At 42.3% G+C, this 20684-nt stretch overlaps 1 protein-coding gene across 1 annotated transcript in view; it reads left to right on the top strand.

Moving 5' to 3' along the window:
* The window catches only part of btr01 (bloodthirsty-related gene family, member 1), a 53477-nt gene extending 46650 nt beyond the window's left edge, over positions 1 to 6827 (top strand). Inside the window, exons 11-12 of the mRNA XM_047364632.1 lie at positions 2037 to 2212; positions 5659 to 6827. Of these exons, the coding sequence (XP_047220588.1) occupies positions 2037 to 2212; positions 5659 to 6027 (545 nt within the window). The 3' untranslated portion in view covers positions 6028 to 6827. The remainder of the gene's footprint in view (positions 1 to 2036; positions 2213 to 5658) is intronic.
* Positions 6828 to 20684: the final 13857 nt, after the last annotated feature.

Raw genomic sequence — 20684 nt, 5'->3', positions numbered from 1 at the left:
GAAATTACATTTCTTAACCAATGGAGGCCTGGATTTGGAGTCACACACAAAATTAAAGTGGAAAAACACACTACAGGCTGATCCAACTTTGATATAATGTAAAACAAGTCAAAATAAGGCTCTTTATTGTGTGTGGCCTCCGCGTGCCTGTATGACCTCCCTACAACGCCTGGACATGCTCCTGATGAGACGGCGGATGGTCTCCTGAGGGATATCCTCCCAGACCTGGACTAAAACATCAGCCAACTCCTGGATAGTCTGTGCTGCAACGTGACGTTGGTGGATGGAGCGAGACATGATGTCCCAGATGTGCTCAGTTGGATTCAGGTCTGGGGAACAGGCTGGCCAGTCCATAGCTTCAATGTCTTCATCTTGCAGGAACTGCTGACACACTCCAGCCACATGAGGTCTAGCATTGTCCTGCATTAGGAGGAACCCAGGGCCAACCGCACCAGCATATGGTCTCACAAGGGGTCTGAGGATCTCATCTCGGTACCTAATGGCAGTCAGGCTACCTCTGACGAGCACATGGAAGGCCATGCGGCCCTCCAAAGAAATGCTACCGCACACCATTACTGACCCACTGCCAAACCGGTCATGCTGAAGGATGTTGCAGGCAGCATATCGCTCTCCACGGTGTCTCCAGACTCTGTCACGTCTGTCACATGTGCTCAGTGCGAACCTGCTTTCATCTGTGAAGAGATTAGGGTGCCAGTGGCAAATTTGGCAATCTTGGTGTTCTCTGGCAAGTGCCAAGCGTCCTGCACGGTGTTGGGCTGTGAGCACAACCCCCATTAGTAGACGTCGGGCCCTCATACCATCCTCATGGAGTCGGTTTCTAACCATTTGTGCAGACACATGCACATTTGTGGCGTGGAGGAGGTCATTTTGCAGGGCTTTGACAATGCTCTTCCTGTTCCTCCTTCCACAAAGGCGGAGGTAGCGGTCCTGCTGCTGGGTTGTTGCCCTCCTGCGGCCTCCTCCACGTCTCCTGGTGTACTGGCCTGTCTCCTGGTAGCGCCTCCAGGCTCTGGACACTACGCTGAGAGACACAGCAAACCTTCTTGCCACAGCTTGCATTGATGTGCCATCCTGGATGAGCTGCACTACCTGAGCCACTTGTGTGGGTTGTAGAGTCCGTCTCACGCTACAACGAGTGTGAAAGCACATCAGCCAGAAAGCAAAGGTACTGAGAAGTGGTCTGTGGCCCCCACCTGCAGGACCACTCCTTTATTGAGTGTGTCTTGCTAATTGCCAAAGATTTCCCCCTGTTGTCTATTCCATTTGCACAATAGCATGTGAAATCGATTGTCAATCAGTGTTGCTTCCTAAGTGGACAGTTTGATTTCACAGAAGTTTGCTTTACTTGGAGTTATATTGTGTTGTTTAAGTGTTCCCTTTATTTTTTTGAGTAGTGTTATTAGTTTACTAATCTGTAAACTATAGCCTAAAATGATAAAATCGTTACATAGGCTAGTCTTTTACTATCTTGAAATAATGCGCCACAACCTCCTGCTAATGGAACGACTTGTGTTTTTCAGCCGGGGGGTTTCACTCTCTGACCCGCTGTCACTGGAACTGAATGCTGACCAAGAGCCGTCAGAATCCCTCTCAACCCCAAAATCACAATCATGTAATTTTTGAAGCATTTCCAATGCCCCTTGACAGAAAATATCCTTCTGGAAGCCAATTGTAGGATGCCAACAATCTCCTTCTCAGACTGCGTTCTAGAGTGGTGGTTGTTAGGCAACGCTCACGCATATACTCAGCCGCGGGAATAAAATGTCAATGTAAATAATAGGGCCGTCAAAATATGTGGTAGTTAGAGGTAGAAATACTTAGATCTTTTATTTACTTTGTTATTTTAGATAGATAGAGACATAGGAATACACAAGACACAGGTTTAGAAAAAGTCAGGATGCCAGGAAGATAAGAGTTTTAATAAACCAGAGTTATGGCATGTCAAACTTTCAAAACCGTCAAATTGACGGCCCTGGGAGTTCTAGTGTTAATTAGCCATGTGTTTGATTTGCCAGAGGACATCACCCTGGACCCAAGCACCGCTCACCCACGCCTCTTCATATCAGCTGATGGAAAGCAGGTGCAATGTAGTGAGCATTATCAGCTCGTTCCGGACAACCCAGAGCGATTCAACCGGGTGGTGTGTGTGCTGGCCCATCAGGGATTTACGTCAGGACGCCATTACTGGGAGGTAGGAGTGGTGACAAATAAAGAATATTTCTACTGAAAAAAATGTTGTAACACAGTTTGGACACACAGAGTTGTCTTTATTTTCATGACTATGAATATTGTAGCTTCACACTGAAGGCATCAAAACTATGAATTAACATATGTGGAATTGTATACTGAACAAAAAAGTGTGAAACAACTGAAAATATGTCTTATATTCTAGGTTCTTCAAAGTAGCCACCTTTTGCTTTGATTACTGCTACACACACTCTTGGCATTCTGTTGATGAGCTTTAAGAGGTAGTCACCTGAAATGGTTTTCACTTCACAGGTGTGCCCTGTCAGGTTTAATAAGTGGGATTTTGAGCCTTATAAATGGGGTTGGGACCATCAGTTGTGTTGTGCAGGAGGTGGATACAGTACACAGCTGATAGTCCTACTGAATAGAGTGTTAGAATTTGTAATATGGCAAGAAAAAAGCAGGAAGTAAGAAAAACGAGTGGACATCATTTCTTTAAGAAATGAAGGTCAGTCAGTCCAAACAATTGGGAAAACTTTGAAAGTGTGGAAAAAAGTGTCCCCAAGTGCAGTCGCAAAAACCATTAAGAGCTACAAAGAAACTGACTCACAAGAGGACCGCCCCAGGAAAGAAAGACCAAGAGTCACCTCTGCTGCGGACGATAAGTTCATCAGAGTCACCAGCCTCAGAAATCGCAGGTTAACAGCAGCTCAGATTAGAGAACAGGTCAATGCCACACAGAGTTCTAGCAGCAGACACATCTCTAGAACAACTGTTAAGAGGAGACTGTGTGAATCAGGCCTTCATGGTAAATTACCTGCTAGGAAACCACTGCTGAGGACAGGCAACAAGCAGAAGAGACTTGTTTGGGCTAAAGAACACGAGGAATGGACATTAGACCAGTGGAAATCTCTGCTTTGGTCTGATGAGTCGAAGTTTGAGATCTTTGGTTCCAACCACCGTGTCTTTGTGCGGCGCAGAAGAGATGAACGGATGGACTCTACATGCCTGGTTCCCACCGTGAAGCATGGAGGAGGAGGTGTGAAGGTGTGGGCGTGCTTTGCTGGTGACACTGTTGGGGATTTATTCAAAATTGAAGGCATACTGAACCAGCATGGCTACCACAGCATCTTGCAGCGGCATGCTATTCCATCTGGTTTGCGTTTAATTGGACCATCATCTATTTTTCAACAGGACAATGACCCCAAACACACCTCCAGGCTGTGTAAGGGCTATTTGACCAAGAAGGAGAGTAATGGGGTGCTGCGCCAGATGACCTGGCCTCCACAGTCACCGGACCTGAACCCAATCGAGATGGTTTGGGGTGAGCTGGACCACAGAGTGAAGGCAAAAGGGCCAACAAGCACTAAGCATCTCTGGGAACTCCTTCAAGACTGTTGGAAAACCGGGGCGCGGCGCTGATGGTGTAGGGGTTAAGCGCGCGACCATATACAGAGGCTACAGTCCTCGAAGCTGCCATCCCGGGTTCGAGTCCCGGACCTGGCGACATTTGCCGAATGTCTCCCCCTCTCTCTACTCCTCTTTCCTGTCTGCCTACTGTCAAAAAAAAAAGAAGAAAAATAAAGGCCACTAGTGCCGAAAAAATATCTTTAAAAAAGACTGTTGGAAAACCATACCTCTTGAAGCTCATCAACAGAATGCCAAGAGTGTGCGGAGCAGTAATCAAAGCAAAAGGTGGCTACTTTGAAGAACCTAGAATATAAGACATATTTTCAGTTGTTTCACACTTTTTTGTTCAGTATATAATTGCACATGTGTTAATTCATAGTTTTGATGCCTTCAGTGTGAAGCTACAATATTCATAGTCATGAAAATGAAGAAAACTCTTTGAATGAGAAGGTGTGTCCAAACTTTTGGTCTGTACTGTACTGTACTATGTATATAAATATATATATATATATATATATATACTACCGCAACCCCCACCCCCCAGAGAAGAGCAGAGGAGTGCCCCTGGGGCCTGGGGAACACCCAGTAGCCACAGTGCCAAAGCCCCGGGCAGCTGCAGCGATGAGTCCACAGGCCCAGCCGTCTATGCCGGAGACCACATCCCGCAATGGATCCAAAAACCCAAGATCCCGGGGCACATCACCCCCTCACCCCCTTAACAGTGGCCGGACAGAGCCAGGGCCCCAGGCTCCAACCAGCAGCCACCAGGAGTGAGCCTTTACACACCAAAGCACCCAGCCCTGGACACCGAGAACCACCAGCAGGCAGAGACACCAGCCACCAGCAGGGAGGGGACCTAAGCTAATCCAGAAGAGGGAGCAGCCTAAGACCCAAAAACAGGCACACACAGTCACAATCATACATTCCCACAGTCATGCGTACACATAAAAACACTCACAATCACACCCACACACCAAATGTAAAGACACACAACAATGGACGTCGTACACTCACTCACACTCCCCATACATACTCTATACTCCCAGGTCCAGGTACCAATACCCCAGAGGGGCAACCGGACGCAGGAGGTGGTCCCCTTCATTACGGGGTGGAGATGGTCAGACCGCCCTAGCACCAGCCTAGACTAGTGCCGGCACTGCCTGAACCCAAACGACCCATGGCTCCTTACCCCACGTCCCCATCCGGAGAGGTGGCTACCTGGTCCAAATGAGCCAGCCAACCAGAGCTGTCCCAGGACGAAACAGTGCCCCCCCCACTTATGAATTCCGATCTCAACCCCATGAAGGCCAATATGAATTTCTCCACAAGGTCACCCCCAACCAGGACACAGATATCCAACACATGCCACAAAACACAAATGCCATGAATCACCAACCACCACCATCAACACACCCCTGCCCAACCACCAGGCGAATGCCAGGCTGCCCATCCATGACAGCGGAACAAAAAAAAGTAAGCATGCACAGCCGGATACCCACACCTGGGCTGAACAACTGCCAGGCTGAGCACAACCCAGCAGCTGCCCCAGTGCAGATACAAGATGCGCCCCACACAACCAACTGCAACTATAGCTCAGCGGTAGGCTGGGGGCCAGAGCCACAGGACAAAGTATCGGAGGAAGGTCACCAGAGCGCGCCAAAGACTGGAGAGCCTGCCAACCACACATCCCAACCACGGAAGTGGCCCAGGATCCTGGCCGCACACACTCCTGCACGGCATACCCCCACTGCAACATGCAGGCTGGCCATCCCCTCCACCAAAGCGAAGCCATACCCGAATCACTGCTGCACACTGCCCAGTTGTCGGAACCAGGTGAAACCCCCCCCCCTCCCCCCCCCCATTTTGACTTGGACTGTCTGGCCAGGGGGGACCAATGCAGGGGCCAGCAGTGGCCACTATCATGTTGTAAAGTTTCTTGTAATTAAACAAAGAAAAGACATCACTCGTCTGTTAGCAGTTAAAAATTTAGCTAATGCAGTAATGTGTCCTTAGCTAATGCAGTAATTTGTCCTCTTTTAGGTAGATGTTGGCAATAAGACCGACTGGGACCTGGGATTAGCAAGCCGGTCTGTTATTCGAAAGGGTAAAATCCCAGTGAGCCCCGCCCATGGCTACTGGTTCCTTAGTCTGCGGGATGGGACTGACTATGCCTTCAGGACAGATCCCTCGACCAACCTAACAGTTGCCGTCAGACCCTCACGGGTTGGAATTTATATAGACTGTGATAAAGGACTTGTGTCGTTCTACAATGTGGAGGCCAAACTGCTTATCTATACCTTCACAGGCAGTTTTCCAGACACCATCCATCCATTCTTCAGCCCTTGTACCAATAAATCAGGACAGAATGAGGCTCCCTTAGTCATCTGCCCTGTTGCAGTGACAGAATAAAATGAAGCAGTCTCCTTTTAACTTATTTCACCCATGCTGAATGTAAATATTTCTGTTTTAGAAATCTGGGCCCATACTCACAAAGAATCCTTAGACTAAAAGTAGCTCCTAGTGACGACATTCTAGGAAATATCTCAGAATTTCTCAAATTCTAAGGTTTTTCTTAGAATTTTCCCTCAGTAAGATAAAAGTTATTCACGAAGCATCTTAGGCCTTATGAGAGCTTCTAATGTGAGGGGATATTAAGAGTAATGAGGAAGACTTTTAGTGAGCCAAAGGTTGTATTCACACCAGGAAAGTCCTTTGGTCCGCTTGTTTGGTCCGGACCAAAAGCAAACTTTATTTTTTTCATTTGGTGCAGTTTGCTTTCACATTGCACTTTTTGGTGCTAGGAGTCCTGACCAAGAATTTTTAGGCTAAGATAGGAGCTTTGTGAGAGGACTCTGAAAGTATTTGTGAATAAGGGCCCTGAGTTTTAGTGCTTGCTTTTAGTGAATGCTGAAAAAATTAAGTTAAAGCTATTTAAATATTCAACCTTAATGATTGTGAGACAGTCAGAATTACTTGTAGCTGCCTTTAGCTTGTTTTTACTCATTGCTGTATAGTGTGATGTGATTTAATGAATGTAAAACTGTAGCCTAAACAGTCCTGTCAGGATTTTGTCATGTAAATAAAATTAGACCATGATAAATGATTTAAAAACCTGTTTCTGAAAATAATGTGATATTTATCCTGACCAATCCAACTGAAAAACAACAAGAAACAATAAACAAACAATAAAGATTATAAATGTGCAAAAACCTGGTTCATGATCCAACTTGAAGAAATATACTGCATATGTATGTATGTATGTATGTATGTATGTATGTATGTATGTATGAGCAGTACTGTGCAAAAGTTTTAGGCAGGTGTGAAAAGATGCTGTAAAAGAAGAATGCTTTCAGAAATATAAATGATTTTTTATTTTTATCAATTTACAAAATGCTAAGTGAGCGAACCAAACATACAGCCAATGTCATTAAGAACTATCTTCAGTGAACAGAAGACTTACTGGAAGTGATGGCATGGCCCCCACAGAGCCCTGATCTCAACATCATCAAGTGTGACTGGGAATACATGAAGAGACAGTAGGATGTGAGAAAGATATATATCTAGATATATATACACTACAAAAGTTTTAGGAATGCCTTTCTTATTTAATGGTTTTCTTTATGATTATTTACATTGTACGTAGATTTTCACTCAAGGCATCAAAACAGTAATTATATAGTGAAACAAAAACTGTAAAATAAATATGTTTTAATTTTAGATTCCTTATTGTAGCAACCCTTTGCTGATATGACTGAAATATTAACCTTTGGCCGTCTTTCAATTAACCGCTGAATGAATTCCAATGAAGACTCTTTGGAAAACCATTTCAGACCTTATGAAGCTCATGGAGAGAATGCTAAAGGTCCAATAGAAGTAATCAAAGCAAAGGATGGCTATTTCGAAGTATTTTAAATATAATAATGTTAAGAGTTATTTCACACTTTATATATATATATATATATATATATATAAGAAAAGTAATGATGTTGACAGAGCCATCTTTCACCGAGGGGAAGGAGTTTTTTTGGTTATGTGCAGAGTTGTTTTGCCTTTTGGATTTTTGGCCAAAACATTGGGTTTCATCATACTTTTCAATATTCTCCCACAAGATCAATCTGTCTGTCTGTCTGTCTGTCAGTCATACTTGTAATAATAATTTCTGATTCACCAATCACTTCCCAGACCAATGATAATAGTCCTTTCATTTCATTGAGTGTTCTTTATTGCCACACGTGAAAATATAAAAGTTAGGAATAAAGCAAATCAAATCATCCAACTCTTTGGTCACCTTAACTGATGCACCAGCAGTTTGATTTTAATTACGGTTTTCTGCAGCTGTATTTTTAGGTCTTAATTTTTAATTACACGTGTTTCTATGTTGTCTTGTAAGGACACCTTTCTTAAATCATTTAGGTTCCTTCAAATAAAAAATTCAAACCCTTTTTACTTAATTTTATGGAAACTCAACTTAAAATATTAAGTTGTTCTAAAATTTCAGGAACCAAATCATCCAGAAGTACATTATACCTCATGCTATGAATTTAAATGTAAAGCTTGAATGTAAATCTTCTTAAATGTGTGTTTTAGCATGTTATTTTTGTGTTTCTAATAGGCATAAAATACTTTCATGTTAATCAGAAATTTAAGTGGGCCAAAAAAAGAAATCTCCATTGGATAAAAGTAACATTTTAAATGTTATTGTGAAAAGATCACACATTCATGAACAATTTCGCGGAAATGATTATGCATTGAGCATACAAGAAATTTCTTTTAAAACTTCCATCCATGCATTTTCTATAGCCACTTCTTGTGTACAGGGTCATTGGGGAGCTGGTGCCTGTCTCCAGTGGTCTATAGGTGAGAGGTGGGGTACACAATGGACAGGTTGCCAGTCCATCACAGGGCAACACAGAAACACTCAGGACAGACAACCATACACACCTAAGTGTAAGCCCTTAGGTGTATATGTAGCCCTTCTTTTGAAGATTTCACAAAGGATATTGCTTTTCTCCTTAAGTGGGGTTGTGAGTATTTATACAGTGGCTTGTAAAAGTATGCATATCCCTTGAACTTTTCCACATATTGTCACATTACAACCACAAACATAAATATTTTATTGGAATTGTATGTGAAAGACCAACACAAAGTGGTATACAATTGTGAAGTGGAACGTAAATTATACATGATTTATAAAATGTTTTACAAATAAAAAACTGAAAAAGGCATTGTGCAAAAGTATTCAGCCCCTCTGAGTCAATATTTTGTGGAACCACCAAGTGTTGAGTGTAAAAGTCTTTACCTCTTAGATAAGTAAATTCAGCATTTACTCTGAGTGCAACCAATTTTCTTTTTAGAAGTTTCCTGATGATTACTGATGACTAAATAGAGTCCACCTGTGTGTCATCTAAACTCAGTACAAATACAGCTGCTCTGTGACGCCTCAGAGATTGGTTAAGAGAATATTGGGGAGCAAACAGCATCATGAAGTCCAAAGAACACACCAAACAGGTCAGGGATAAAGTTGCGGAGAAGTTTAAAGCAGGCTTAGGCTATAAAAAGATTTCCCAACTTTAAACATCTCACGGAGCACTGTTCAATCCATCATCCAGAAATGGAAAGAGTATGGCACAATTGTAAACCTACCACAACAAGGCCATTTGAACAAGGAGAACACTGATCAGAGATGCAGCCAAGAGGCCCATGGTGACTCTAGACGAACTGCAGAGATCCACAGCTCAGGTGTAGGAATCTGTCCACAAGACAACTTGTCATTGTTTTGTTAAGGCTTCTGACCCACATGGAGGAAAACTCTCAGGACAATCGGAATCAGTTAAATGATATTTATTGAATACAATGGGTACTGTGTAGCAGAGAGTCTGGTACAGGGGGAAACAGCGACACGGAGAACCAGGAGAGAGACACTGGTGAGAAGGGGAATCCAGAGAACGGAGAAGGGGAGAAGAAAGGAGCTTACTAGATTATATGTGCTGTTCCGCCAGGGGGAAGGTGAGTGGCCGACAGGGATGTTGACAACAGGGAGTCCGGTGAATGAATGTTTGTTCCACAGCGCTGATGAAATCCAGAGGGTAATGAAGACTGCAGTGGTGCTGGGTGAACAGGTAGTGTGGAAGACGAGGTAGAAGATGGATAGGTTGGTCAGCGTAACGGAAGCCAGTCGTGGGAATGTAATCCAGGTAACGGAGGTTCTTGTAATGGCGGAGGTAAGTTCACAGGAGAAACTGCATGTAAACTAGAACTGGGTAATACCTTCAGGAGAGGAGAGACATAAGGATTACTGTAGGTTCTTCAGGTGAGATATCAGATTGTTCTGGTAGGATGCTCAGGTTGGTTCACAAAAAGCTCAGAATAATGCTCAGGGAAATGCTCAGAAGAATACTCAGAAGGAGGCTTGACGTTACCAGTGATGGTTAACACTCAGGCGAAGAGTGACTGGCTTCCTGCTTCTTTATGCTGCCAATGGAATGAGGCTGATTGCGCACCTCCTTGAGCTACACCTTCAAGGAGGTGCAGCAGGAGGTGAGACACCCAGCTCAGCAGCCGACTAGAGGAAGAGCTCTGTTGGAGAATCTGCAAAACTGCAGCCACACAGAACATAGAGCACAGAGCCAACAACCCCATTTCCTGACACAACTATTAGTCGTGCACAGCACAAATGTGGTCTTTATGGAAGAATGGCAAGAAGAAAGCCATTGTTAAGAGAAGATCATAAGAAGTCCTGTTTGCAGTTTGCCAGAAGCCATGTTTGAGACACAGCAAACATGTGGAAGAAGGTGCTTTGGTCATTGGTCAATCAGCATTGGTCAATTTGTTAAAAAAAAAGAAATTATGTATAATTTTGGTTCCACTTCATAGTTGTATACCACTTTGTTTGGTCTTTCACATAAAATTCCAATAAAATATATTTATGTTTGTGGTTGTAATGTGACAATATTTGGAAAAGTTCAAGGGGTATGAATACTTTTACAAGCCACTGTAAATATCTATTGTTTTTGTCATCATTCTAGATTGTGGAAGTTTTTCATGCTTAGGTCATCACATCAAACAGCTCGAACCTTATAATGGAACTTGACATGGATGTTAAATGACATATTACTATGTGACATTTTCTTAACCATATATAATGCAAACCTTGTTGAAGCCCAGATTTTTATTGTTATAATTGTTGTTTTGCAACTATCAATTATAATTCATTTATGATCATTGGGGTCCAATTTGGTTTACATAAAGAAAAATTGCCTTTTGTCATGGCTGCCTTCTGAGTAGCCAATAGATTAGCTTGGATCCCTGTCAGAAATTCAATTTGGATGAGGGATTTTTAAAGGTGATTTTTTTTAGGCACTAGTGGCCTTTATCATAGGAGATAGAGAGGAGAGAGCAGGGAAGAGAATGCAGCATACATTAGCGGGCCAGGATTTGATCCCGCAACAGCCTGTGTTGAGGACTAAGGCGTCCACACATAGGTCATGCACTTTACCCCCTGCCCAACCAGTGTGCTGCTTATGTGTGACAATGTCATATATAAGCAGCACCTGATTGGCTGCAGAAGCAGCAGAAGCTCACACTAATGCATGTCCGTATATAAAGGCAAGTCTGGAGGCCAACAACAAATGAGCTGCTGCCATGCTGTCTAGTGCCTTCCTACCGTAACCTGAAGGCAGTCCTCCAAACAAGGTAGTCGCATCAGAATTGAACTTTCACCTGCACCCATGGGTGGACTGTCATGCGGGAGTAGTGGGTATATCCCCCAGTGGGCCAGTGGGTTAGATGGCCTGTAGCCCGGTAGTTCAGCCCATGTAGTTGCTGTCATGCTTGGCCCCATAGACACGGTGGTGGCCACAGAGCGGACCTGTAAACACATGAACGAGCGCTATGTTCTGTCGGTGTGGCATACCCTGTCAGAATAGCAAACCAGAAGTAGATTTTTACAGTTCCATCTGTTAGTTTACCATACCTTATCAAGGGAGTATCCACATATTTGTTAAGTGTGTTAATGTTGTTAAAAATACAGTCAAAGGGCAATACTATTTTAATAGTGGCTTGTTTAAAAGAAAATACAGTTTATAAAGGGGTATGCTGTTTTGATGGTGTGTGTTTCATAGACAATTCAGTTTATGAAGGGGTTATTATGGAGCACAAGATCAAATAAAAGGCCAAAAAATAAATACATAATTAATACTAATTAATGCTTACCATTTGATGTTGTCATTGTTCTTATCATCCAGCCCATTTGTTTAGGGATGGTTTGGAGCAGTAACACTCATCTCAATAGAGAGCAGTTCACAAAGTGTACTGTTAATCTGAAGGAAAAGAAAAATCTGAACATTATTTTCATTTTCTTTCTGTCAAACATTTCAATCAATAAATCTTTATTTGTACAATCAAGAATCTTTACTGTCGTTATGGACCCATTAGGAAATTTCTTGTTGAGACACTCGGCTTTGAATGCACATAGATAAGAAACACACAGATAAAAATTATAAGGAACGTCGGGAGGAGAATTGGAGCACTTATAGCAGCTGAAAACATCTCTAAAGAGAAGTATGAAATATGGGGAAGTAGCATGACATATTTACATAGAGTGCAGCATGTGCTAGAGCAGCCTATGAATGGGCATTGGTCATGAAATGGACTATTGAGTGTTTACAGGGGGACGGTTGCCTTCACTGCTCTGGTAAAGAAACTGATTTTAGGTCTGTTTGTTTTAGATGTTAGGAATAACCTTTCTTATTATTACTTATACATGAGATTTCACACACACCCCATAATAATAAAAGTATAAATTCTAATGTTTTCACTTTTGTTAGGATATGGATAAGAATCCATATGTATATCAGTACACTTTTTATGTGATAAGAATCCATATGTATATCTGGTGACACATACACATAGTGTACTGATAAACTCTGAGGGAGTGTACATCCCTTGCACAGGAGTGCCAGATATATAACTACATGTGACCTTCCTTTGAGGCTGTTTTGTCACTTTGATCTCCGAGACGATCCAGAATTGGAGCCTCAGCGATGATCTCTGCAATCATTCCTCTGCCTTATTTAGAATAAAAGTGTTACAAATTTTGTTCTGTTTGAGTGTGGTTCCTTAAAGAGAAAATGTTGTAGATAGTGGGGTCACTTCTGGGATAAAGATCCCAAGGAATTCCGAGATGTGTAACTGCCAACAGGTTGCGGTAGCTCGGACAATTGGATGTTTCCGCCCACGAAATACCACTTCTGGCTAGGGTCCACAAAGGAACAGGATGTCATACCATGCGGCCAGGTGAGGAGATTTCTTTAAATATCTCCAGTGTTTTTTCTTAAAACACTTTGGCTGTGTTATTGGTTCTGAGTGAGCTGGTTTTTGTATCCTTGGAGGCAGAGAAATGCTTCAGAATAGTTTTAGGGAGATTCTGAGAACGGAATACGACGTGTGGAGCAGCGTGCAATTGCAACGTTGACAGAGTCCAAGAAAGGAAGGAACAACCCTCTGAAGACAGTCTAGGGGATCAGGTTTATAACTCCTTTATTACATGCGGGGGAAAATTGTCTTTCCCTCACACGCAATATAAAAGGCAAGGCAACTTTATTTACTGTATATAGCACAATTCAGTAGCAAGACAATTCAAAGTGCTGTATATAAAAAAAAGAGAAAGAGAACTAAACAGAAAAAGTACATTGCAGTGGCATAAAGGTAATTAAATAAATAACACACAAACAATTAAAATACACAAACAAATAATTAAAGAGAATAAAAATTTATAATTAAAATAATCAGATGATAATAAAAAGAATGATAGAATGATTGATAAGAAAACGAAACGAAAGTTGAACTGAAAACTTCACTAATTGATTTTAAGCAACTTCCAAATTAGTGGAGTGTAGGATATAAACTATGTGTGTAATGTAGAATATAAGCTATCTATGTGTGTAACTGGAAGGTGCAGATAGAGGTGAGGGGAGTGAAGCATAGAAAGTGCAAAGTCATAAATTGGTGAAGGAGGGTAAAACATCTAAAATTATGTATGAAGGTGCAGTGTCTCAGCCCCCTCAGGCTCCTCCATTTCCTGGAAATCAAGAAACAGCAGGACAGTGCCATCAGGCCCCGGTCCCATATCAGGGACATGCTGGTCGTTTTGGGGGACGGGGAGGGCCAAGAGCAAGGGATTCCAAAGAGGACCACAGAGGACGCTGGGTAATGCTGATGTGTGTTATTACTGCAATGAGCCTGGACATTGGGCCCGAGATTGCCCCCATAAGAATGGTCCACCCGGAGGGTATGGGTGTTACGGTCCCGCCATGGCTCCTCCGGCCTGTCCACACAGAGGCAGAGGTGGCCCATGTCGAAACCGTCTCTGCTTCCCCGGGCCTGTTGATTTGGGTACAGGTTTCAAAAGACGGAAATAAACACAAAGTACAATCAGCTTATGTTTGACTCTGCGCAGTTTTCACAAAGAAATATTTCCGTTACTCATCAAAAGCAGCAATCAGCAGTCTGTCTTTGTTATCACCGTTCGGTTTCTGGACAGAAAGCTGCATTCAGTCACCTGCTATGAGAGTCGCTCTGCACAGCGCTGCTCTCCAGTCACACAAATTTTCACTCACTCCGCCTAATAATGTCTGTAACACAGATTATTTCCTCTGCGCACAGCTCATGAGTTTTTTACCAAAAAGCCTGGTCTTGCTGAATTCCCATATTCAGCTCACAGTTCATTCATTTTATCACAAACCTGGTCTTGTTGGATTATTTCTCCAACTCACAGTTTATCACTTCACAGGACTTATTCTCAGACTATGTGCTTGTGCTTTTATTATGTCTGTAATCCGGTTTTACTGAGGCAGAACTCACGTAAAACACGGCATTCACACCCAAGTGTTTATGCCTGATCTCAGTGTATTTACTTTTCTGTAGAATTTGAGGTTTCTCACTCTCCTCAGGCCTCCAACCCAGCTAAACTGTAGTCCTCCGTCAAGGACTACTCTGAACTGCCACGTTCGAGAAACTACTATATTTTTTCCACACAACACCACCACTAAGTCTTGTAATTCTCTTAAAACAACATCCTATTCACCAGTTTAAATCCTAGTCAACATTTATGACACTCTTTTTCTGACGTTTTGGTGGACTCAGACTTACTTAGACATCGGACACAATATTAATTTAGCCTATCGAAAATCCAAAAGCAGAGTTTGATAAAACAGGTTCTGCTTACCTTTACTGTAGTTTTTGGCTAGCCTGTGTCCGGTGTCTGTTGGTCCCTGTCAGTGATCCCAATTTTTTCACCTGTTTTTCCAAATCCCGCACGAGCCCCCAGTTGTCGAAGCCGTCTCTGCTTCCCCGGGTCCGTTGATTTGGGCACAGGTTTCAAAAGAGTGAAATAAACACAAAGTACAATCAGCTTATGTTTGACTCTGCGCAGAGTGAGAGAAAGATGCTCCAGCCAAAATCTGCAAGCAACAACTCTGCCCTCTCTCTGGTTCCAGCTCGTTTTATGCAGTCTTCAAGGGTGTGTTCAACATATACATATATCATGTCACTCATGTATAACATAACATGTTCCTTAGGTCCAAATAAGGAGTGCTTCTGGTTATTCTCAGGTAAGATAGGATAACTATCTTACCTTCTTCCCCCCATCCGGTAATCCCTTGTCCTTCACCAATTTATGACCTTGCACTTTCTATGCTTCACTCCCCTCTCCTCTATCTGCACCTTTCAGTTACACACATAGATAGTTTATATCCTACAGGAGCATAAGAACTAAAAGCTGCCTCTCCATGTTTGGTTATGTGAACATAAAGTTGCTCTCCAGTGAACCTGTGCTGTAGAGAATTCTGATTTGTATTTTTAGGCATTTTACTAGCAACAGTCTAAAACCTCTTTCACCTCCGGGATTAGAACCCTAAGCGGAAAACCAGATGAAAACTAGGTTTTTCATCTAGAAGCCTGTTTTCCAGGAGAAATTGAGGGTCTGGTGAGAAATTCTGTTTGCTGGTGGATTCACATACATATTTTATGTTCTGAAAATGAGATAATAATAATAAGTTGTTAAAGTAAGATAATAATAATAAATAGTTAAAAGTTATTGATTAGGAACTATTAATTAAAATATAAAATAAGTATATACACCTTCTCCAAGGATGGGAAGTTGCTTGCTAAATGGCAGAAAGATTATAATTTCAAAGGGGAGCTCTCAGTCTCTGCGTGCACACAGTTGGTAAACAGATTAAAACAAATAAAATAAATTCAAAAACAGCAAGAGCAGCCTTTAACTGAAATAGCCATAATACTGAGGCCTTTTGAAAAAGCAGAACTTTCAGCTTAACTGAAAAATGAAAACAAGAAGGGGGGGGCAGACCGCCACCCATCCCTGTAGGCAGAACAGTGCTGAGAAGTAATCTGAGAATAAATAGATCTTGTAGTCAAGCGTTAGTGAGAAACAGGTCATTTAAAAATCATTCTATGGTGTTATACTGCCAACTGCACCATGATAAAATGCAAAAGATTCATTTTATAGGGAAATATTTTGTATTTGTCTCAGATTGTGTGCATTTTTGATTTTTTTCCTCTTTGAGAGAAGTTAAATTCCAGCTCTGTGAAACGACCTTGACACAGGAAATGCAGGTGCCTGAAAATAAAGATAAAACGTTTGCACACAGCAGAATCCTGTCTCTGCTGAGAGCTCTGATGAAGATTGTAACTCTACCCTGCATGTATCAAACTCAAGGTCCGCGGGCCAAAACCGGCCCCCAGAAGTTTAGTGATTCTCTAGAAGTAGAGCCTTTAATATGGTGATTGTGTGCTTGAATTTTTATGTATAAAAAAAAAAAAGAAAAATTGGCTAAAGTCTGCAGACACAAAATTAACCTGGATTGGAGCTCTAACTAAATTTATTTAATCTGAGATTCTCTCAATGCAACAGTATATGTCAGTCTACATGAGATACTAAAAACGTCACCTACTGGTATAATATAAAGATCTGAGTGAATATGTGAAACAATATTACAATATTGTAATACAATGATGAAGGTTTTTCAACAGGTGATGCTCATCCAGAAGGAAGACAGTATTTTTAGGAAATGCAGCTCATTTATTAACAATAAAATGTTCTCCTATAGGTGGATGTTTTGCTGACTAATCATAGGGTGAATCTATGAAACATTATGTGCACAGAGCAAATGACCAAGGTTCTGACTGACTTATGAACCTCACTGACCTGACAATGATTAACAGACAACACCTTTAAGGTGGACCCCACCTTATTGATTCTTGGTGAATAAAAAAAGAATTGAAGCATTCAAAACAGACCCAGTGGAAACAAAAAGGGACATGAGGAAACAATGTCCATTTTAAGAATAATAGAAGTAATATTATGTTCAAATTTTTGCAATTGAAATTGCTCTGACAGAGAAGTCAGTAAGTAAGTAGTGTATGAATGTATGTGAACGGGAATGACTGATTTCATTGTAATGCATCTTTGAGGGACCTAATAAAGGTCTGATATTTTGATAATCATTGCCAAACTTCTATCTCAATAAGGTTTCCAGAATGTTTCTAAAATCATATAAAGATAGCAACCGTTCTACCTGTATTGAAAATACTGATACTGTCAGGGCTCTGTGTTGGTGCGCAGTGTATGTGTGTGTGTGTTTCTTTCCACCCTCTGCTCTAGAGCGTTTCCTGGCAGGTGCTGCTGATCAGGGCCTAATCACTGGCCTTCTTAAGGAGCTGAGACCAGGAGGGAGACCTCAACCCGTTGCTACATTTTTGTGGTACTGACCGTGATGTGCAGTGCTTGTGAATACATTTTGCTGAACCTAATCGGAATTTTCTCTTGTCTTTTTCCCCAGACCTTGCCTGATGGGATTTTAAGGCTCCTAGTCCTGTGATCTGTTTTCTGAGTGAGCTTCAAGGTTTCGTTCCTCGTCTCCCACCGTGAGTCTCCCTGCCTTCTCAGCTTCTGGCCCTAGCTTGGGTGAGGTTTTTTTTTGGAGAACCTTACTTCTGTTGTCACCTACCTGTCCACCCTCCTACGTCGGAACGCTTAAACTGAGTCATCACTTGAGAGCTAAAGGAAACTGTTGCCTACCACACTCATCCTGCCAACCTCCATCTCAGAGGAAAGACTTACCTCCCCAGCTAAACCACAACTGGTCTGGCTGTAAGTTCCTAAACAAACCCTTCTAAAAGAAAACACATTGAAATTCTCCTGGGATATCCACAACCTTGTCACCTTCCCTTCCAGAGAGGAACCAGTCTCCTGCTGTCATTGCCTGGGTCCCTGTCTTGCCTTGATCCTTTTTCTTCACAAAATAAATCTGTTAAAACGCTGTCCTGAATCTGTGGTTGTGTTCTCCTCAGGGTTTAAAGAAACGCTACATTATGACAGAACGGGCTGACCAAGAGAACTCTGAGGCACAACTATGGACAGCTGTTTGCCATCAGGGCATTCTTTTAGGGCAGCATCAGACTACACTACAATCATTGTCCCAACAGCAAACTGATATTCAACAGACAGTAAATCTCATGGCTCAACAGCTTCAAGCAGTGTTTTTCTCATTCTCCACTAACAGTGCTCCCTCTGCTCTTCCTCCAGCTCCGGTGCTGCCCACTCCGGTCCAGTCACGAGTGGTAAGCCGGGAAATTTTCCCACCTGCTCCTGAGCCTTTTTCTGGAGATTTTAGTAAAAGTAGCGGGTTTCTTCTTCAATGCACACTTGTTTTCCACCGATCCCCATCCTTTTTTCCTGACGACGCCAGTAAAATACCTTATATAGTCGGGTTACTCAGGGACAGGGCACTACAATGGGCGGAGGCTTTTATTGATGAAGTTTCCATTCAGTATTATTCTTTTCAGGAGTTTTTGGATGTATTTAACTTAACTTTCACCCCCAAGATAAGTAATGAGGAGGCAGCTAAAAAACTTTTGGCTCTTAGACAGGGCGCAAGGTCGGTAGCTGACATGGCCATTGAGTTCCGCGCACTTGCGGCGGAGTCAAAATGGAATTGTACTTATCTTCGTCTTCCCCTTCTTCGTATGTAAATGTCTTAAACACTTGTTCCACTTCTTTCCCAAGTGAACAGCAGTGTACAGACCCAAACTTCATCTAGGTTGAGCTTCGTAGCTACACTGAAATCACTGCTGCCACTCAGGCCATTGCTCCGGCTGTGGGTAATCCGACCCTGGAAAATCAAAAGCTTCTGGAAGTGGGAACTTCGAAATCTTCTGACACCATGTAATGTTACCAAGGATAACCAAGGGTATCACCAGTTTCGTTGAAGCTTCTTTTAATGTCAAACATCTAAATGTTAGATACACAGAACATTGTTTTCCAAACATTCACCTCTTTGGTTTCTCCTAGTCACTTCTGGGTCAATCTAAATGTAACCTTCCACATAAAATAGTGCCATTACAGTACAAGTTGAACTTTTACTGTTACCCAAGTATGTTTAAATATTGCCTTACCCTTGTCGAAGGTGAGGCAGTCTCTCCACAACACTTGGCTAATTTTAATTTTAAAGTCCCATTTTCCCACTCCACTGCCTCACCACTTAGTGAGTGATATGCAGGATGCGTGAGTGGGTCAATCCCCAAAAAACAAACGTATCTCTCTCCCCTCGCTGCACCCACAGAGAAACCACGACCATTCTGTGGCCTTCAACAGGACAAGAAAACAGACAACAATCACTATATACTTTCACTACACCAACAAAATGAAGCCCATGTCTATCTTTCTGGATTTTGCAATCTAAATGCAGTGGTTCATTATTACTCTAGATGCCTAATTACATGGAACTTCATCAAAAGATCTTGGGAAAGCAAAAAAGAATTAATCTCCTGACTTTACCTGTTATACAAGCAGTGACTGCTAAATATTCTGAACATTACAAATGTGAAATATGATGTTTGTGGAAGGCCTGATTACAGGTCATTGTTTCCATAGTTTCAGAATACCCAAAGAGAATTTTCATAATGTTCTCATCTTTGGAGATGTATAATTTCACAAACACATGCATTGGGTCTTGAAAATGCTCCTTCTTGAGATCTGTCCTGAGGCTGACATAGAAACACATGGTTACTGCTGGGTTTTGGAGGTATTGTAACTTCCTCTGCTTCTTAATAACTTTCAGCAACTAGAATAATTGACCCTGAATATTCCACGATGAGAGGGACTTGCTTCTCTAAAAGAATTAACTGGAAAGTATCAAATGAGCATAAGTTATCACCCATTTTTTAACCCTAAAATACGTTTTTTAACCTGCTACATCTGTCAAGCAAGTATGTCACATGAGCAGCGGCTAATAAGCGTTCTTCATTGCAGAAAATAGAAAAGATATATGCAAATGTGGGTGTTTGTACGTTACCCCCCTCAGTTTCTTGATTGCTCCAGAGTCAGGCTGTCATGGCACACAGTCCTCTATCAGTCCAAAAACCCAGGACTTCACCCGGCCAGGACATACGCACCTTCCTTGTCCACTTTAACTTCTCCAGGAGGGAGAAAGCACTTTGCCCGGCCTGTTTCTATTCTGCCTGCATAAGATGTGCTTTCAAGATGAGTCCAGTGTATCGCTCTTCTGGCTCTGGCAAACAGCACAGATCGTTGCCCATCTCAGTGGGTTTGGGGCTTTTGGCCAGACTTCTCCTGAGTTTCATTCAGGTGGAAACTCACACTGGCATTTGCAGCAGAGCCTGGATTTGACCGTGTGCAGCTCTGAATAGGAAATGAAAGTTATTGTTTACACAACATTGTGAGACGTTTTAGACCTTGAACTGTTACAGGGGAAAACTAGAGGGGTTTTATATTTTATTCTTCCTGTTATTCCTCTGTCTTTCAGGCCATACTGAAGAAGCGTCTCTGGTGGAGTAGCCATGGGGAGGGCAGGTGTCTGATGTCCAGACTCAAAAATGCCGAGGTTGCACTCAAATCCTGTGTGTGTGTGTGTGAGCGAGACAGAAGAAAAAAGTTTAGTATAGGTTCAGATTTTGAACACAAAAATATTATCAGTCAGTGGTCCACATACCTGGCATTTCCTTCAAACTCTACTTTCTGTATCTTC

The sequence above is a fragment of the Girardinichthys multiradiatus genome, chromosome 5 (genome assembly GCF_021462225.1).
Source record: "Girardinichthys multiradiatus isolate DD_20200921_A chromosome 5, DD_fGirMul_XY1, whole genome shotgun sequence".
In the NCBI taxonomy this organism is placed as follows: domain Eukaryota; kingdom Metazoa; phylum Chordata; class Actinopteri; order Cyprinodontiformes; family Goodeidae; genus Girardinichthys; species Girardinichthys multiradiatus.
Note: the sequence above shows the minus strand (reverse complement) of the source record. Positions and strands in the feature narration are given on the sequence as shown.